This window comes from Cyphomyrmex costatus, unplaced genomic scaffold (assembly GCF_001594065.2).
Source record: "Cyphomyrmex costatus isolate MS0001 unplaced genomic scaffold, Ccosl1.0 scaffold182, whole genome shotgun sequence".
NCBI classification, from domain to species: Eukaryota; Metazoa; Arthropoda; class Insecta; order Hymenoptera; family Formicidae; genus Cyphomyrmex; species Cyphomyrmex costatus.
Genome location: NW_017275847.1, coordinates 1,076,915 through 1,092,439, shown reverse-complemented (window position 1 = coordinate 1,092,439; position 15,525 = coordinate 1,076,915). Strand labels below are relative to the sequence as shown.

The 15,525-nt window shown below is 30.8% G+C and overlaps 1 protein-coding gene across 3 annotated transcripts; it reads right to left on the bottom strand.

Annotated features, from left to right (window-relative positions):
* Positions 1-5,365: 5,365 nt before the first annotated feature.
* On the bottom strand, positions 5,366-10,039 carry LOC108772270 (tumor protein D52). 3 transcript variants are annotated; one of them, XM_018537774.1, is made up of 7 exons: positions 9,998-10,039; positions 8,903-9,353; positions 7,263-7,393; positions 7,057-7,205; positions 6,683-6,742; positions 6,110-6,272; positions 5,366-5,898 (listed from the first exon to the last, which is right to left on the bottom strand). In XM_018537774.1, the coding sequence occupies exons 2-7, from the start codon at positions 9,342-9,344 to the stop codon at positions 5,761-5,763; spliced, it is 1,083 nt and encodes a 360-aa protein (XP_018393276.1). In that variant the 5' UTR covers positions 9,345-9,353; positions 9,998-10,039; the 3' UTR covers positions 5,366-5,760. The 3 variants fall into 3 exon arrangements, with proteins under 3 accessions (XP_018393276.1, XP_018393275.1, XP_018393277.1); XM_018537773.1 differs by lacking the exon at positions 9,998-10,039 and having other exon boundaries at positions 8,903-9,418; XM_018537775.1 differs by lacking the exons at positions 6,683-6,742; positions 9,998-10,039 and having other exon boundaries at positions 8,903-9,418.
* Positions 10,040-15,525: the final 5,486 nt, after the last annotated feature.

Sequence of the window (15,525 nt, the reverse complement as noted above, 5' to 3'; positions counted from 1 at the left end):
ACAACCCGTTAAGGATATGAATCCGAATCCCGAGGTTACCATGGTAACGAGAATGTAAATGTAGAAGGCGTCCTTCCCCCCCCCCCACTTTTTTTAATGCGATGCAAGAATACTCACAAAGCGGTCGAAGGCTGCGCGACGAAAAAAATATAGATTAATTTCCGATAAAGAGAGGTAAACGCGCGTACTTAGCTAAAATGTGGTTGTTTGATTTTCGTCTCAATCGTGAATCAAATTTAGAGGCGAAGAGTTTCATTTAGCTATAAAAGCGCGCGAAAAATGCAAATCTATGCACTCCGAAGAAGTTAATGAAATATATTATATAATATATATAGGGTGATCACATGCTAATGAGAAATATTTCAACGACAAATTTTTGGAAGTACATTTGAAATCTATTTTTGTTCTATAATAATTTAATCTCTAATTTTAATTAAAATATTATAAATTTAAATTAAATAAAATTTAAATATATATAAATAATGCCTTTGGTATTTAAATGAATGATATTTACTTTTTAAAACTTTTATACGAAAATTGTATATCGAATCTTTAACATAAAATATGTGATTAATAACACAGAAAGATGTTTTTAAACAATATGCTTCATTAATTTTAATGCCCTCATGAAAATCCCACGTGAACATGCTGGCTTAAAATCAGCTTTAAATTCGAAAAATCTATCGTTGAGATAATTTTCGGTAATACGGAAACATCCTGTATACGCGTCGGCCTACCCAGTACAAAAACAGATCGTTATGATATTTTATTATATCTCGCGCGCGCGGATTATTTTGTGTTATGTGAATAATTACATTTTATGTTGTTAACGCGAAGTCGTAATATATATATAGATATATATATAAATATAATACATGTTTCTCTCTCTCTCTCTATACGTAAAGATATGCAAATATAAATGGTTTTATATATATATGTATATGTATACATTAACAACGTACCCACACGTGCGTTATGTCGATATCTTTTCACAGTTGTATCGTTCTTTCCTTCCTCAATTTCTTTTTTAAATACCCACAGATAAGGCTCGTTTTGATACTTCATATAAGGTTCCACCCGTTGTGTTTTATAGTTTAGCAATAACATGATTGTTCAAGTTTCTCTTCTAATAATTCCAGCAATCATCGAGTGATCTACGGGACGATCTACACGATTTATATCGAGAGTAAATTGCTGAGTGCAATATGTGTACAGTGAACGAAACCTTCGTCTAACTTATCATGTCGACGCGAGAGAATATTTTTAAGTTATATAGATATTAAAGAAAATGACATTTAATAAAACTTTCGTCGCAAAAACTCTCCGAACTCGCCGGAGAGTAGAAGGAATGAAAAGTGGCGCCGATAATGATTATGGGACATTGTGTATAATCGCGTGGAATTGCAGGCGATTCGAGGCACGGATCGTTCTCGTTTTTTTAACTTATGGATTAATTATGAATTTAATTGTGTCGACCCAACTTTGGTATATAATCGCTCTCTATTCTTGTTAGTTTATCTTTTAATGTCTTAGAGAAATGGCGAAAAAATTCTAAAACATCCTACATGAGGAGGAAAGACACCCTGTATCGTCCTTCAGCAGGATACTCTTCGCTGTTGCTCACGAGTGTACAATGGTTGAAATAGTTTTGAATGGCGGACCAGCCGGTATAGCAATTTAGAGATTTAGACGCAAAGACGAAGAAATGTACCTATTATTTTTGTACTTAGTTTTAATAAAGGTTTATATGCTTTTTTATAAAAAAAAAAAAAAAAAAAAACAAGAGACACCTGGATGTCTAATCGATTGTATTCAAAATGTCTTTAGTTTCTTGCTTTTGTTTCTTGAATAATAATAAAAAAAAAGAATATTAATATTTTTATAAAGCACTTGATGTTTCATCATTGAATTTACATTGGCAAATACTTGATTAAATTTTTAGAGCAATCACCAATGAGAAAAGACAAAATCTTTTTTAATAAAGTTTTTCTTATCTAATAAATTTTCGCGTAAACAAACAAGTAAATTAAATAAATTAAATAAACAGTGGCTAGATAAAATATTGTATATAAATTTCGGTTTATTATTAAGAAATAAGGCATTAATGAAAATTTTTCTCAAAATTTTTATACAAATTAGAATACATCAAAAATACTGAGAGCCTACATCTTTTTTTAGAATTTATCATATTGTAAATTCTAAAATATTCTAAAATTTCTCATTCTATAATTTCTGAAAAAATACCTTAAACTTTTTCAGATTTTACAATCATATATATATTTCATCAAAGACTAAAAAATCTTAGAATATTTCGGAATTTACATATATAAAGAATTCTCTAAGGAAAAATGTAAACTATTCTGGCATTCCTAAAAAGTGCTCCAATAAAACAATCTGAGAAATTGAACCATTAAATGATACATAAATTTTAATTTAACAAGAAATTCTTTTAATAAAATTTTTCTTAGAATTTTTATACGAATTGGAACATTTCAGAAAAATACTGAGAAAGTTTACATCTTTTCTTAGAATTTATCATATACATATATGAATTCTGAAACATTCTAAGATTTGTCATTCTACAGTTTTTGAAAACATACCTTGTATTTTTTCAGATTTTATAATTAGATTTCATCAGAAATTACAAAACAAGAAATCTTAACATTTCAGAATTCATATACGTAGGGTATATTATAAAGAATTCTAGAAAAGATATAAACTTTCTCGGTACTCTTAAAAAATGTATCAATTTGTACAAAAAAAATGAAATTTTCCAAAAAGTTATAAATTATTCCAAAATTCTGATATATTTATAAATATTTATAAAAATTCTGAGAAAATTCGGCAGAATTCGTCAGATATCCTTGAGAATTTCGAGAGATCTTTTGCAGTATTTCACTGTATAATTTCAGTGATTTAAGTCGATAGATAAAAAATCAAACTGGAGGATGCAATTTCACCATTATGTGCCTCGAGCAATAAACAGTTATATCAATAATTTGCATAATAATAACCAAGTTGACTCACCGAACTGCATCAACTACATCGTCACCGAGGTTTTGGGAACTGGTTTGTGCCAGTTTGTGCTCTCTTGGAATGGATTGTTCATTACTCTCTCTGATATTCTTCTCAGAATACAGCTTGAAGAAATGGATGTTACATGTCGTGTACATTGATTAATTAATAATCCAATTTTACACTTCCGAGTACTCCTGAACGGCGAACACTAATTTGTAAAGTTCACTAATCACTTTCGACGATCGTGAAAACGCGAGAAAACGCAACAACCGCCAATCGCCATTCCGCGAAATGGCGGACCGCTGGCGCCATCTAACGGCGGGAGATTCGAATTATCACAACAAACCATTTTCGGCGACTGTTTAACGTAAAATTTGAAGATTTTGACACGACAAACGATCAAGATAATGAATTTCTCATAGAATCAACTATTACAGAGTGATTTTAATTATAATAAAAGAGTTCTAGCATCACGGACCAGGACTTAACGATCGCGAGAAATGCGAAGCGATTAGAATCGCGATTAACCACGATCCGGCATGCCGCGACTAAATGAAGTTGGCCACAGGAGAAATGATTTTCCAAATATCGAAATCCTCAATAAAATGACCAATCTAATTTAGAATTTAAATTTGAAATTATAGTGAGAAAAGAATGATCTTTCTGAAATATCTAAAGCTATATCCAAATCTGAAAATAGGCATGTTCTTTTTGCCTGCACTGTCTGAACTGGTGCAGGCAAAAAGAACAAGCCTATTGATTTTATTGGATTATCAAAATAATTATATCGGAAATTCAAGCACGTTGCGCAACATTGCAAACAATTTTTGAATATATCGGAATGAGAAATATAATTGAAAAATAAATTATCGTAAATTTGGTTAAAAATATTTACACGAAAACAAAATTATTGGATCTATATTTTTTAAATTGTAAACATTTACTCTTACAATAAATAAATATTTACTTAATAAATGATAAATTAAATTAATAGTTCTTGCATCAAATATATGTTTACACAGGTTTATATCAAATGTATAATATTTAGAGTAAATATTTATTTAAAAATATTCAAATATTTATTAAAATTTAATGTTTTTTTCAATGTAACTTGTAATGTTAACAAGTATTAAACTCTGTGCAATGAAATTATGATTCAAAACTTAATTATTGTGATATTTTAAAATTCGTTTAGATCATTTTAAGAAAGTTTTCTGGTGCACGATAGGTAAGATATTGGCTTTTAGCATTTCGTAAAATAATTTATTTATCAATATGAACAAGGAGTTATGCAATAGTTATTATCGACGAATCACGGCCAATTGTCATTAGTAATGATCAATTACTATTGTACGAGATTTCCGCAAATTTGCGTGTAAATTATTATTGCGTATTAATGTTAACAAGAACACACACATGTACCATGTCTCGTCGATAATCTATCCGTAAAACTAGAATACAAAATATTTCTTAATTTCGTTTATTTACGAATCCTTTTAGATTATCTGCGTATTTAAAAAGAGAGTATCCATTTGTGAAATATATCGAGAATCGCGGAGAATTTTCTCTCAATTTTATATATAGAATAAGTAGAAAGAAGAATAATTAAACATCTCCAATGAAAAAGAATTCTCATTTTAAAGATGTTTACTCTGCTTTCGGTGACTCATTCTGCGTAATTACCGATAAAATCATTCACAATACATGGAAAACCATTTTTTATTTACATTATCGCAATGTAATTTCATTATTCAATAACAAGCTTTGTTCATATGATTCTTTATATAATAATTAATCTTTCTGTTACTTTGATACAATTTTCTGTACTATTAGATATATAATAGAAAAAATAAAACTAGTGATGTGTTTCTCAAGATTCTGAGTAGATTGCCTTTTGACAGATGGAATATTTCGAATAACTCGCATTAGATTTGCATAGTAAGTGAAAAGTTCAATATACCGTGTAAAATATTGTCAGTGGACGGGTCATTCCTTATAAATCATTGATTTGCTTTTGGCAGCTCTATCAGGTTAGTTCAGGATACCGATAATATACAATGAAACTCCGAATATCAAAAATTACAAATATTTGCAGAAATAAGAGCATTTATCGGTGTAAATTTAAATTGATTTAATATATGTAATTATATATAATTATTCTCTAATACTAAAAGAAAAAAACTATTAACAACTGTATAACATGATGAAAATTACAGCAGAACCGTGTCGTATATATATATATAAATTTCTTTTTATTACCAATTTTCTAATGCAAAATTAAGTTTCTCTCGCAGCACATATGAATAAGCACATTTCATTGTATACTTACACATCACAACAAAAAAAATTCCAAAAGACATTTTATTGTTTGGAAAATACAGATCGTCTTGAGTAGTCGTTCTTTAGTATCAAATATAAAAATCGCGTGGGAGATATTTTGCGTAGAGGATGTTTTAATAGCGGCCTGAAGAAAGGCGATCCTGCGAGGGAAAAGGCGTGGAAATGGCGTGCAAGAAAAATATATATTTTTTTATTGAATAGAGAATAGGATAGTACTCTTGGACGATCGTGCTCGTGGCCAAAATCTCAATTGAGCGAAGTATCGAATGACTCAAATCGAATCCAACGTGCACGAGTACACCATTTGGCCCGCTAAAGCGATTGCAATAGACGAACGCAGTAATAATATAGCGCGGTATCAGAACTTTTTAAAGCGCGGAGAAAACGCGCGGATTTCGAGCTCTAAGAGAGCATTTTATCCTCAGGAATGGTCGGACTGGTAGCTGATGGAGCCGCGGACGCGCGTCTCATTGCCTCGGACTCTCGGAGTGCCTCGTCAAAACTCTGCGTTGAGCCGGACCTTGAAGGCACGACTTTCGTCTGGGAAAAGAAGGAAAAAATTCAAATCCTTGACAAATTCAACATATAATAAAATTTAAGATATCTTATTTAATTCGTTCGATTTGTGTTCATTTGTGACATAAAAAATAGGAAATTTGACGCACGCGTTTAAAATCTAACAAGTTATAAAATAGTTTATTTGAAAGTTAATATAAGTAGATATTTAGTAATCCGATTTAATTTTAATTACCTTTATATTCTCGCAGGCAGATCCAACTCTTTCTTCCAGCGACCGGAAACTGTCGGAATTACGCATTTGGCCCAGTTTCATGGTAATGCCGCTACCAAAACCACCTAGAATACTCGTCGTTTTCTCAGCTGTGGACTTGAGTACAGATTCTGTCTTTTGATATCTGAAACGACAGAAAATTAAAACAGTAAAAATCTGATCCTCAAGATAGATTATTTTTTACGAAAATTGTATGAATTTTTAAAATCGATACAAAACTCTTAGATATTAAATAAAGTGCTAAAGCGGTGTTTGCTGTATTTTTTGTTAAATTTTGTTTCTGTTTCAAGCAAGTGCAGTAGCGTCGACGATTAAAATTATAAAAATTAAAATACCAACAAATACAGGTTGTTTCCAAAGCAAATTTACCAAATTCTATATTTGTTAATTTGTTTTAAAGATGAATATGCTAAAGTTTATTCTAGATATTGTAGAGTCACTCCGCATATAAATTTTAATATACTGAGGAATAATACCGTTATGAAACGTGGATCACGAGAAGAGGGGAAAATGAGACACTTTATGCGTACTTACAAACTGTTCGCGGAGATTGTCCTGGTTAAATGACCGAATGTCTTGCCGACGTTCTGATAACTGAATGAGAACCCAACCAAAAGTAAAAAAAAAATCAATGCTTCTACGTGTATCTAAAGAGTAGAGTGGAGTATCAATATAAAAAGAGTGATCACAGATGTCACTTCGTAGAAATGAAAACGAGAAATAAAGAATAAGCTCAGTAAAGAAATAAGAGATTTAGAAATCTGTTCGTGCATATCTCGAAGATCGTTTTATTGGCAGAATGCATAGAGTACATATAGAGTATGTATAGAGTATATGTATATGTACAGAATACATGTACACAGACTAAAGAGCATGCAAAGAAAGCAAATTAACAGCAGAATACATACACATGGCTTTCCTTAACGTTCTTGAGTCCCTGATTGACATCGTCGGTGAGCTCCTTCCAGACACTAATGCCAAGCTTCCTCTTCAAATCCTGCGAAACTTTAATCTTGTTGGCGAGAACGTGTCTCAGAGTCTGGATTTCTTCTTCAACCTGAAATTGATTTTAGTTATTTTTTATCTTCGCATTTTCCGAGTCTCCAAAAACTACCTTTGCTAATTGAGCGCTCCATTCTTCCCTTTGCTGTTCTTGCTCTTCTAAGGAGAGTCCTTGAAGCTCGTTCGCCATGGTATCCGATGATGGCGACAGAGAGCCAGCCGAGTGGAGCGAGGCGTCTTCTCCTGGAACAAAAGGAAAGGAAGAAAATTAATTGTGAGATATACGGTATCATGAGAGTCATGCTGACTGCACGGAGGATTACTTTTCTCGCAAGCTTAAGTTGCAATTTAATATAGATTATTATATCACATACACACAAAAGATAATGTTTATATATATATATATACACATTATCTAAACTATAACAATTTTCTATATACTGGATATTTCTTCAATAACATCCATTAATTATATAGTGTTATTTCTGATAAAAAAAACCGAGTCAAAAAATTCTCTTGTGCAATTTTCGTAATAATGGGATATTAAAAATGGGATTCTAAAAATTACCGAATAAATGAATAAAATCGATGCATAAAACAATTTTAAGATTATCTTTTAGTGTTTTTTATGAAATACTGATGAAGATGTTTCTAAAAAAAACTCTTAAAAGATATCTTAAAGTTGTCTTACGCGTCAATTTCAGATATTTTGCTTATCGGGTAATAAAAAAAATATTACGAAAATTGTAAAATGATAGAGGTCTTTTCGACTCATTTTGTTTTAACAAGAATAGCATTATATGATTAGTGGGCGTTATTTAAGAAACGCCCGATATAAAATTAATGTAATAAATATTACATTAAAATCAAAATTAAATTAAAAATAAAAATAAGGCTCAAGATTACAAATTGAAATAAAAAATTAAAATTAAATATATTACATATAATTAAATAACATTAGAAAAATATTTTACCTTATCTAGTTTTGGTTTACAATTCAAAGAAAAAATTTGTCTAACTATTGCGTTTTTATCTGCACAAAATATGAACATAAAAATAGAAATGTGATCAACTATATGATTTAACAATTATTCTTAGGAAGTGATTGCAAGCAAACTTCTAGTGAACGATTTCGATTGTTTCGCTGATTGCGAAGGAATGCGTGGAGTTCTGCAGTTTCAGCAGAGCGAAACATCGTCCTAGAAAAATTAAAAGTATGTTTCCACATCGCTGTACTCGATAGTGACTTCATGATCCTTTTTCGTATATTTTCACACGTTAAAAAGAAATAAATAGATGAGAAGTTGCTAAACGTAACCGCAAAATTTCTCACGTGAAAGTACATAATTATTATGATAGAAATTAAATATCTCTAGCACTTATAAAATAAAATTTTTTTAATATCTTGATATCAATTGATTTTTTAAGACTTAATATTATTGTTAAATAATTTGAATAAATTTCAGTAATTTTAATTTAAAAAAATAATATCCCCCCCCTTTTTTATTTTTGTTTCTTACATCTAATGTAAAGTTCTTTTATTTTTAATTATTCGACTTTTCACACACAAATACTAAATCAACTTCATTAATACTTTTAAGATATTTAATCAAATTATCCGCGAAAGAAATAATTTTACAATCGCCTTGATTTCTACCAAAAATTCAGCAAAGTCCGTGTAACTAATTTTTCTTTATTGTAAATTACAAGTATAAAAATAAGGAAACGATTTCTCTCTTCCTTCTTCAGCACCTTTTATTAGCTCGAGGAACTTCTTGTAGTTCTGGCTATTGCTAATCTTGGCGAGATAGGATTTAGAGAAGTCCTGGAAGATCACACGGATCGTTCGCTTCTTCTTTTTCTTACCACCGTCATGTGACTCTTCCCGCAGAAACTCCGTCTCAACAGACAGGTTGCCATCGTCCACAACAATCTCGTCTATCTCACCGTTAGAGTCACGCCAGCAATGAACCACCAACTCGTCCACCTCGTCGCCCAGTTCGTCAATGTCGTCAAAGCTCGGTGTCGTTGTCAACTTTGAATAATATGCATCTTCCTCGTATTCCAGTGATTCAAACTCGCGTTCATTCTCGCTTGGGCAATTTTCTTCATTGTGTTCTTGACAAACTTTCCCGCGCAATTGGGTAATTTTCGAACTTACAGATTGTTCAGGGTTCTCCATATTATTTTTCATGATTTTTCTCTAGGAGAGATATAAAAACTTATCCCAAAATTCGATTCCAGAATCTTGTTCAAGAAGAATATATAACATGCTTCATAAAAGATTGTATAGAAGAAGATAAGATTTAAAATAGAATACTTATTTTCTAATCTTGATATCTACTGATCTTTGTAGTCTTTTTAAGAGAGGAGTTTTTTTCACCAAAATTTTAACTTAAGAATATGAATCAGAAGGCTTGTTGATTGAATGCTTCAGAATAAAAGTAATAATTAATGGATCTAAGGATCTAATTAAAAACAACTGCTCCAAAATATTGTTCAGAAAGAAGATTCAAAAGACAGATCGAAAGACAGATAAACTTTTTGAATAAAAAATATCACCGATTATTTAAAGCATTTATAAGTTTAATACTATCATATTTTGCTCTACATAGCTTCTTTTAATTTTTATTCATCAGCAACTCAATTCATATCTTGATCTTTTTTTCTCGCTTAAAAAATTCACTTCAAAATATACTGCAAAGTCATTCGCATATTACACATATTGATCAGAAAGTAAACACAAACTAGAGTTAAACATTTTAATTATATAATTGAGAATTAAAAATTGTAGAGAAATGTTTCAGAAATTGAGAGATTCGGTATTTATCACAATGAATTTCTTACATATAATCACATTTCACTAGAAACCAGCAAAAATATCTATCACATGTAAATCACACAGAATTCAAAAGTAGCAACTTAAGTTTGCGCAATCAATTTTCCTTCCAACGGAATCGATTTCCAAGTCTACATCGCGATGCATGATTTAACGACTGTGTAATACGTGCATGTTTCACGAAACACGACCACGTGCACTAACGTGTGTACAGTATACACACGACTAACAGTTGTGTCTTGAGAACGACAACGATGATGCCGATTGTAAAGACGCCACCACGACTCCACGTTTAAGAGAAATCGAAACGGTGCTCTCGCTCTACCTTATAGGTAACAAGAATGGATGAAAGGAAGGGGCAGGAAGAGAGGGAGAAGAAGAGGAAAGGAAAGGAGGGAACGGACAGGAGTAACCTTGGTTCTCCATCGAGAATAAAACTTGATATGTGATTCTATGGATTAAAAATTCACAATCACAAAAACAGAGTTGTCATAAATTTCTCACCCTATCCATAAATTTTTCCTTGAGAGATTTCCAAACAAAATTTCATGATTTTTTCTCTTATGCTTTCAAAATATTTGAAAAATTTTTTGTATTTTTATTTTAATTTGAAAACCATCAAATATTTTATTAAGAATGCAACTTAACATAGCAATGTAAATTTATTATTAATGCTAATAATACTTGCGTTTAATAATTAAAATTAATAACAGTTTAAATTGATATAATACGCAGTAATTTATTAGTATTGTGTTCGATTTTAGTTTCTCTACGATATATTTGTGTGCAACTGTACTGAGCAAGATTTGTTTGAAACCTAACACGATAATTAAGAAGTTCTCGCTAATTGTTGCTAATAATTACGCCCAATCTGTTTTCTACAGGGTGTCTTAAAATTGTCTCGATACTTCTAGCATTCGCGATTTAATCCTTTTGCTGCGTGCGTTTCCGTTGGTTCTATTTAAGTTACTACGGCAGGGATAAAACAGAAAAAGTAGGCTAAAGATAGTCGTGAAGAGAAAGAGAGACAATAAACTAGGTCCGATCCAGCGGTTTGATTGGTTCATCGACCTTCTTGGCGAAGTGTTCCGTTTGTTTTTGCAATCGATAATGAAAGCGCGGAAGCATGGCGAAGACGTATAATAAAAGTTCTTGGAACTTCACGGAAGCTTTCGGTAAACCGGTTTATCGATCTGACTCGACAGTAGATTCTCGTCTATACTAACTTACAATTAATGATATATTTATCACTAAGAATGGCTAAAAGTCTAAATCACATTTAACTCAAATATTAAATTCATATAGAAATAAATGTAAGACTCTTGAGAGATTGATTAGACATTTTACAATCAATTTAACAAACATTTGATAGAGAATGTTCTCTCTTTTAGTAAGTTTTATTAAACTTCCTTTTTAGTGTATTTATCTTATTTTTTATTATTTTAAGCTTATTAAAAGCTTTAACTAGCTTCTTAATATTACACCTACTATTTACTTATTTTTATTTATTCAGCTTCATCTTTAAAAATGTGTTGCAAGTATTGTTTAACATAATGAAAAGATTATAAAAAAATTCTTTTCTATATAGTATTTGAAAGTAATATTTGACAACGCGCACGATTTAAAACTTAAATTAAAAATTATTTCAATAAGTAAACTTTTTTAAATAATTAGAATAAAATGAAAAAAATTTTAAACCATAAAATTGTATTGTTAAATATATATAAATATAGACTTTATTGAACTATTTCATATGTATATGTAATTTTCATTTACATACGAAAAGTATACATTTTCAATTTCAGTTATTTTTTAAAGAGACTGTATCTGATATGTTCCTCAATATCCTTCCCTTTCAAACAATATGCATATTTTTCAGTTGAAGTTTAGAAAACCTGCTTTTGCAATGTATAAGATTTCGTACAAACTTAATTAAGAATATTGTCAAAAACCATAGATTGAGTACAATTCTCAGTGAAGTAAATAAAGAACAAAGTGTATAAAGAGTTGACCTTCGTCAGTGCAGCTGCACCCGCATTACAGTTATCTACAAGTTATAATATTCGTGTCAATTGCTTCCTACACATTCTTTTCTCCCTATTTACGTACAGATTTCATAAAAACCATCATGCAAAATTTTTGTCATGACAATATCACCATTAGTAATATTTTATTTTATTTGTTAGAAGGTATTGGTTTCATTCCAAGCAGCAGAATACGTTGAAATTGAACATTAAAAATTGATTTTAACCATTTAAACTATAAAAATATCCGTTTAAAATTTGATATTTAACATTATTTAATAAACGTTAAAAGAAACGTTTTATAAAAAAATTTTATAAAAATGTCTGTTTAACACTTTTTTATTAGTTTAAAATTATTTTTACACAAGACATTTATACATCATAAAAACGTATCAACGTGATGTTTTTTAAACGTGCATTAAACGTAAAGATTGCTTGTATCTATATACCGTATTTCACCAAAAAGTTCGGGAAAAAATTCATTATTATCTATTGAAATAGCTTCGTTATCTATTTTACGATAAAAATTTTGCTTTAAATACGAAACGTTAATGAGAGTGTAGCAGAAAAAAAAATACAAATACCGACTCGTCAGGAATTTGTGACGAGTCGCCGGTCGCACATCCGTAAACACGCATACAGAAGCATAGGCGAGAGTTCACAAGGTCGTCGTTGCTGGAAACGTCAAGTAAGATAGCGGGTGACTTATAATCGTAGGTTAGAATTCGGTCGGCCGAATTTTGGTTACTGCCATCCTTGAACTAACTTTTGCCAGCAAATTCTCGAACCGAAACTAACGACGTGTTTCGTTTTAATCATAAAACAGCATCACAAATAATTCCTCGATGATGAGTGGGTGACAAAGTTGATGATCTCACCTGTTGGTACGTTGCTCATCTCGATGGTCTTGTGGCGCGCAGATGGAGGAGAATGACGACTTTCGTCAACTGTACGAAAAAGATCAGCGTGTCTCAGAGTCACAAATCGGTTCCCCAGAAAGCGAAAAGTAACATACGTTCTTCGACACCGTGAAAAGATCGATCGGTTCCGTTCTGACGGTGAACTGGCTGAGTGCCGACGGCCATATTGGAAACGCGTCTGCCAGTGGCAGCGCGTAGCGGCGACCGGTAAAACCACGTATCGTTCGGCGCGGAGAAATTTGATATTAGTTAATAAAGGTAACTAAGATAAAACTAAATTAATATCTTTATTGTGTTAGATTCAGAATGTAAACATAGAATTTACATAAATCAAAGATTTTATGTAAATAACATACGTAAATACTTTTTATATATTAATTTAAAATATGAAAGAAATGTAAATAATTAATTCTATTGTACAAAATTTAAAATATGTAGTTATATAAATAATGATGATTAAAATAGTTTTTTCTTTTTTAATTTGTTTTAATTAGCAAATTATTAATTTCTACGTGAAAACCTTGATAGCTCGACCTGAAGAGATGATAATAACAGTTAATAAATGCAGCATTATAAATGTGACACTAAAATTTGTATCTTATTATTAGATAAAGAATATAAAAATATAAAATTTATATACAAATCAAAGATTTTATATGTACAATACATATTATTAAATTTAATGATTACAATTTATTATTTTTTAATAATTTAAATTTAAAATATCAAAGAAATTTAAATGAGATATTAATTCTGCTCTATAAAAATTTTAATTTACAATTATATATTAGCTAGTGCTTAAAAAATTTTTGGCTTCCTTTTTTTTGTTTCTTTCTGTAATTAATAAATTAATTTCTATGTGAAAAAATCGGTTTGGCGAACTTTTAAAGCTGTGGAACAGATACGTGGCAGTAAGAGCTCTTTTTTAACAACATTTATTTCTAATATGACTATTTTGTCTATGTACAGTTACACATTGGCATGGTCTATGCAACGCAAAAACACAATGAGTTCCTACAAACTATGTGCGCGATTTTTAGCGATAATAAGGTCGTCAGAGAGGATTCGGGTGACCGCAGAGTATGTGATCTTGTCATCAACGTATAAACCGTTCGCATCTCCGTTCTCTTATGGAAGCATAGAAATTCTATAAGTGTCTCAGATATGTGTGCATTCATATACTATATGTATATATATATTTATATCGTAAACTCATTCACAATTAAAGTGACGAGTTCGTATACTTGAAGGCTGCGCGCGATTCAACCGAAAGTTATCATCTGCAAATGATGAACTCGTTGGGCTGGAGTAGCACATGCTACAATCAACTTGACTGGTGGGATTATAATTCGAGGACCTGAATTCCAAACTATACTAAATCCTAAAAATCCCCAAAATTTAATAAATGCTGTAACTAAAAAAAATCATAAAATCTCGTAACAGCAAGAGAAGCTTTGTCCTTTTTCTTCCTAATTTACTATTTTTCATTTCCTTTTTCAAAATATGTCTCTCAATTGATTACAATAAAAATCATTTCTGGCTTATTTTATAGCATGGTTTAGAATTCAGATGTTTTTACGGTGTAAAACACATTCGGCTCTTCGAGAACCTCAAATTATTGTCATCCTTTCTAAATTAAGCAGTGTCAACGCACACACGACACGTAACGTATTTGTCTGAAAGTTTGCACTAGGAAGCATCTATCTCGCGCAAAAGATACGTCTACCTTATGGAAGCAACAACGTAGTTTACTCCGCAAATATATACACATACTGGATCCTTTACACCTTTTGACTTGCAATGTTTTCAATATCTTTACGTGTGACATTTCCTTAGAATTCTTAGAATCCTTGGCAGCAAAAGTTGTACCGAGTAAAATGTCTGGTTGAATTTTAATTTCGACTGGACGAATCTCTCTCTCAGAATTTTTTTAAATCTAGTAGAATTCCAGTTGAAATAATTCTGATTAATATACTTCTGATTCTTCTATTTTCAACCAGATATTTTTCTCATTGTACGAAACTTGAAATTCCGTTTCTTTCCAACATAGCGTCTTGCAATGGCTGAAGTTCGGCGATTTTTTCCAGATTGGAAATCGAAAATAACGCATAAAGTTTTTACGAGAAATAATATTATTTGAAGCTGTCGCGCAAAATCGTTCGGTCCGTTTCACTTTAGTACAATGTATTATACAATCGCTGTATATTTACATGAAAATCTACGATGTTCCTGCTTAAAGAGTTCGATAGAATCACATAAAAGAAAATCGATACAATCATAGTTTTGATATTCACACTATCAGAATTTTGTATGTATGTATATGTATGATATATCTTTAAATATCTTCAAATAAGTTCTTTCTCATTCACTATTTTATTTTCATTGTGAAAAAATGATCCATTCGTCGACCTAAATTTCAGATTGCATTCTCAATTGATAAGATACAAGATTTCTTCTACATTTTTCTATTACGTATATTTTTTATATAAATATACAAGAATATTTTTTTTCTTGGATAGAAATAAGTCCGATTCTCGTAACATCGAAACGTAATTTGGTTAAATTGACAGATAGAAAAGCGTAAAATGTGTG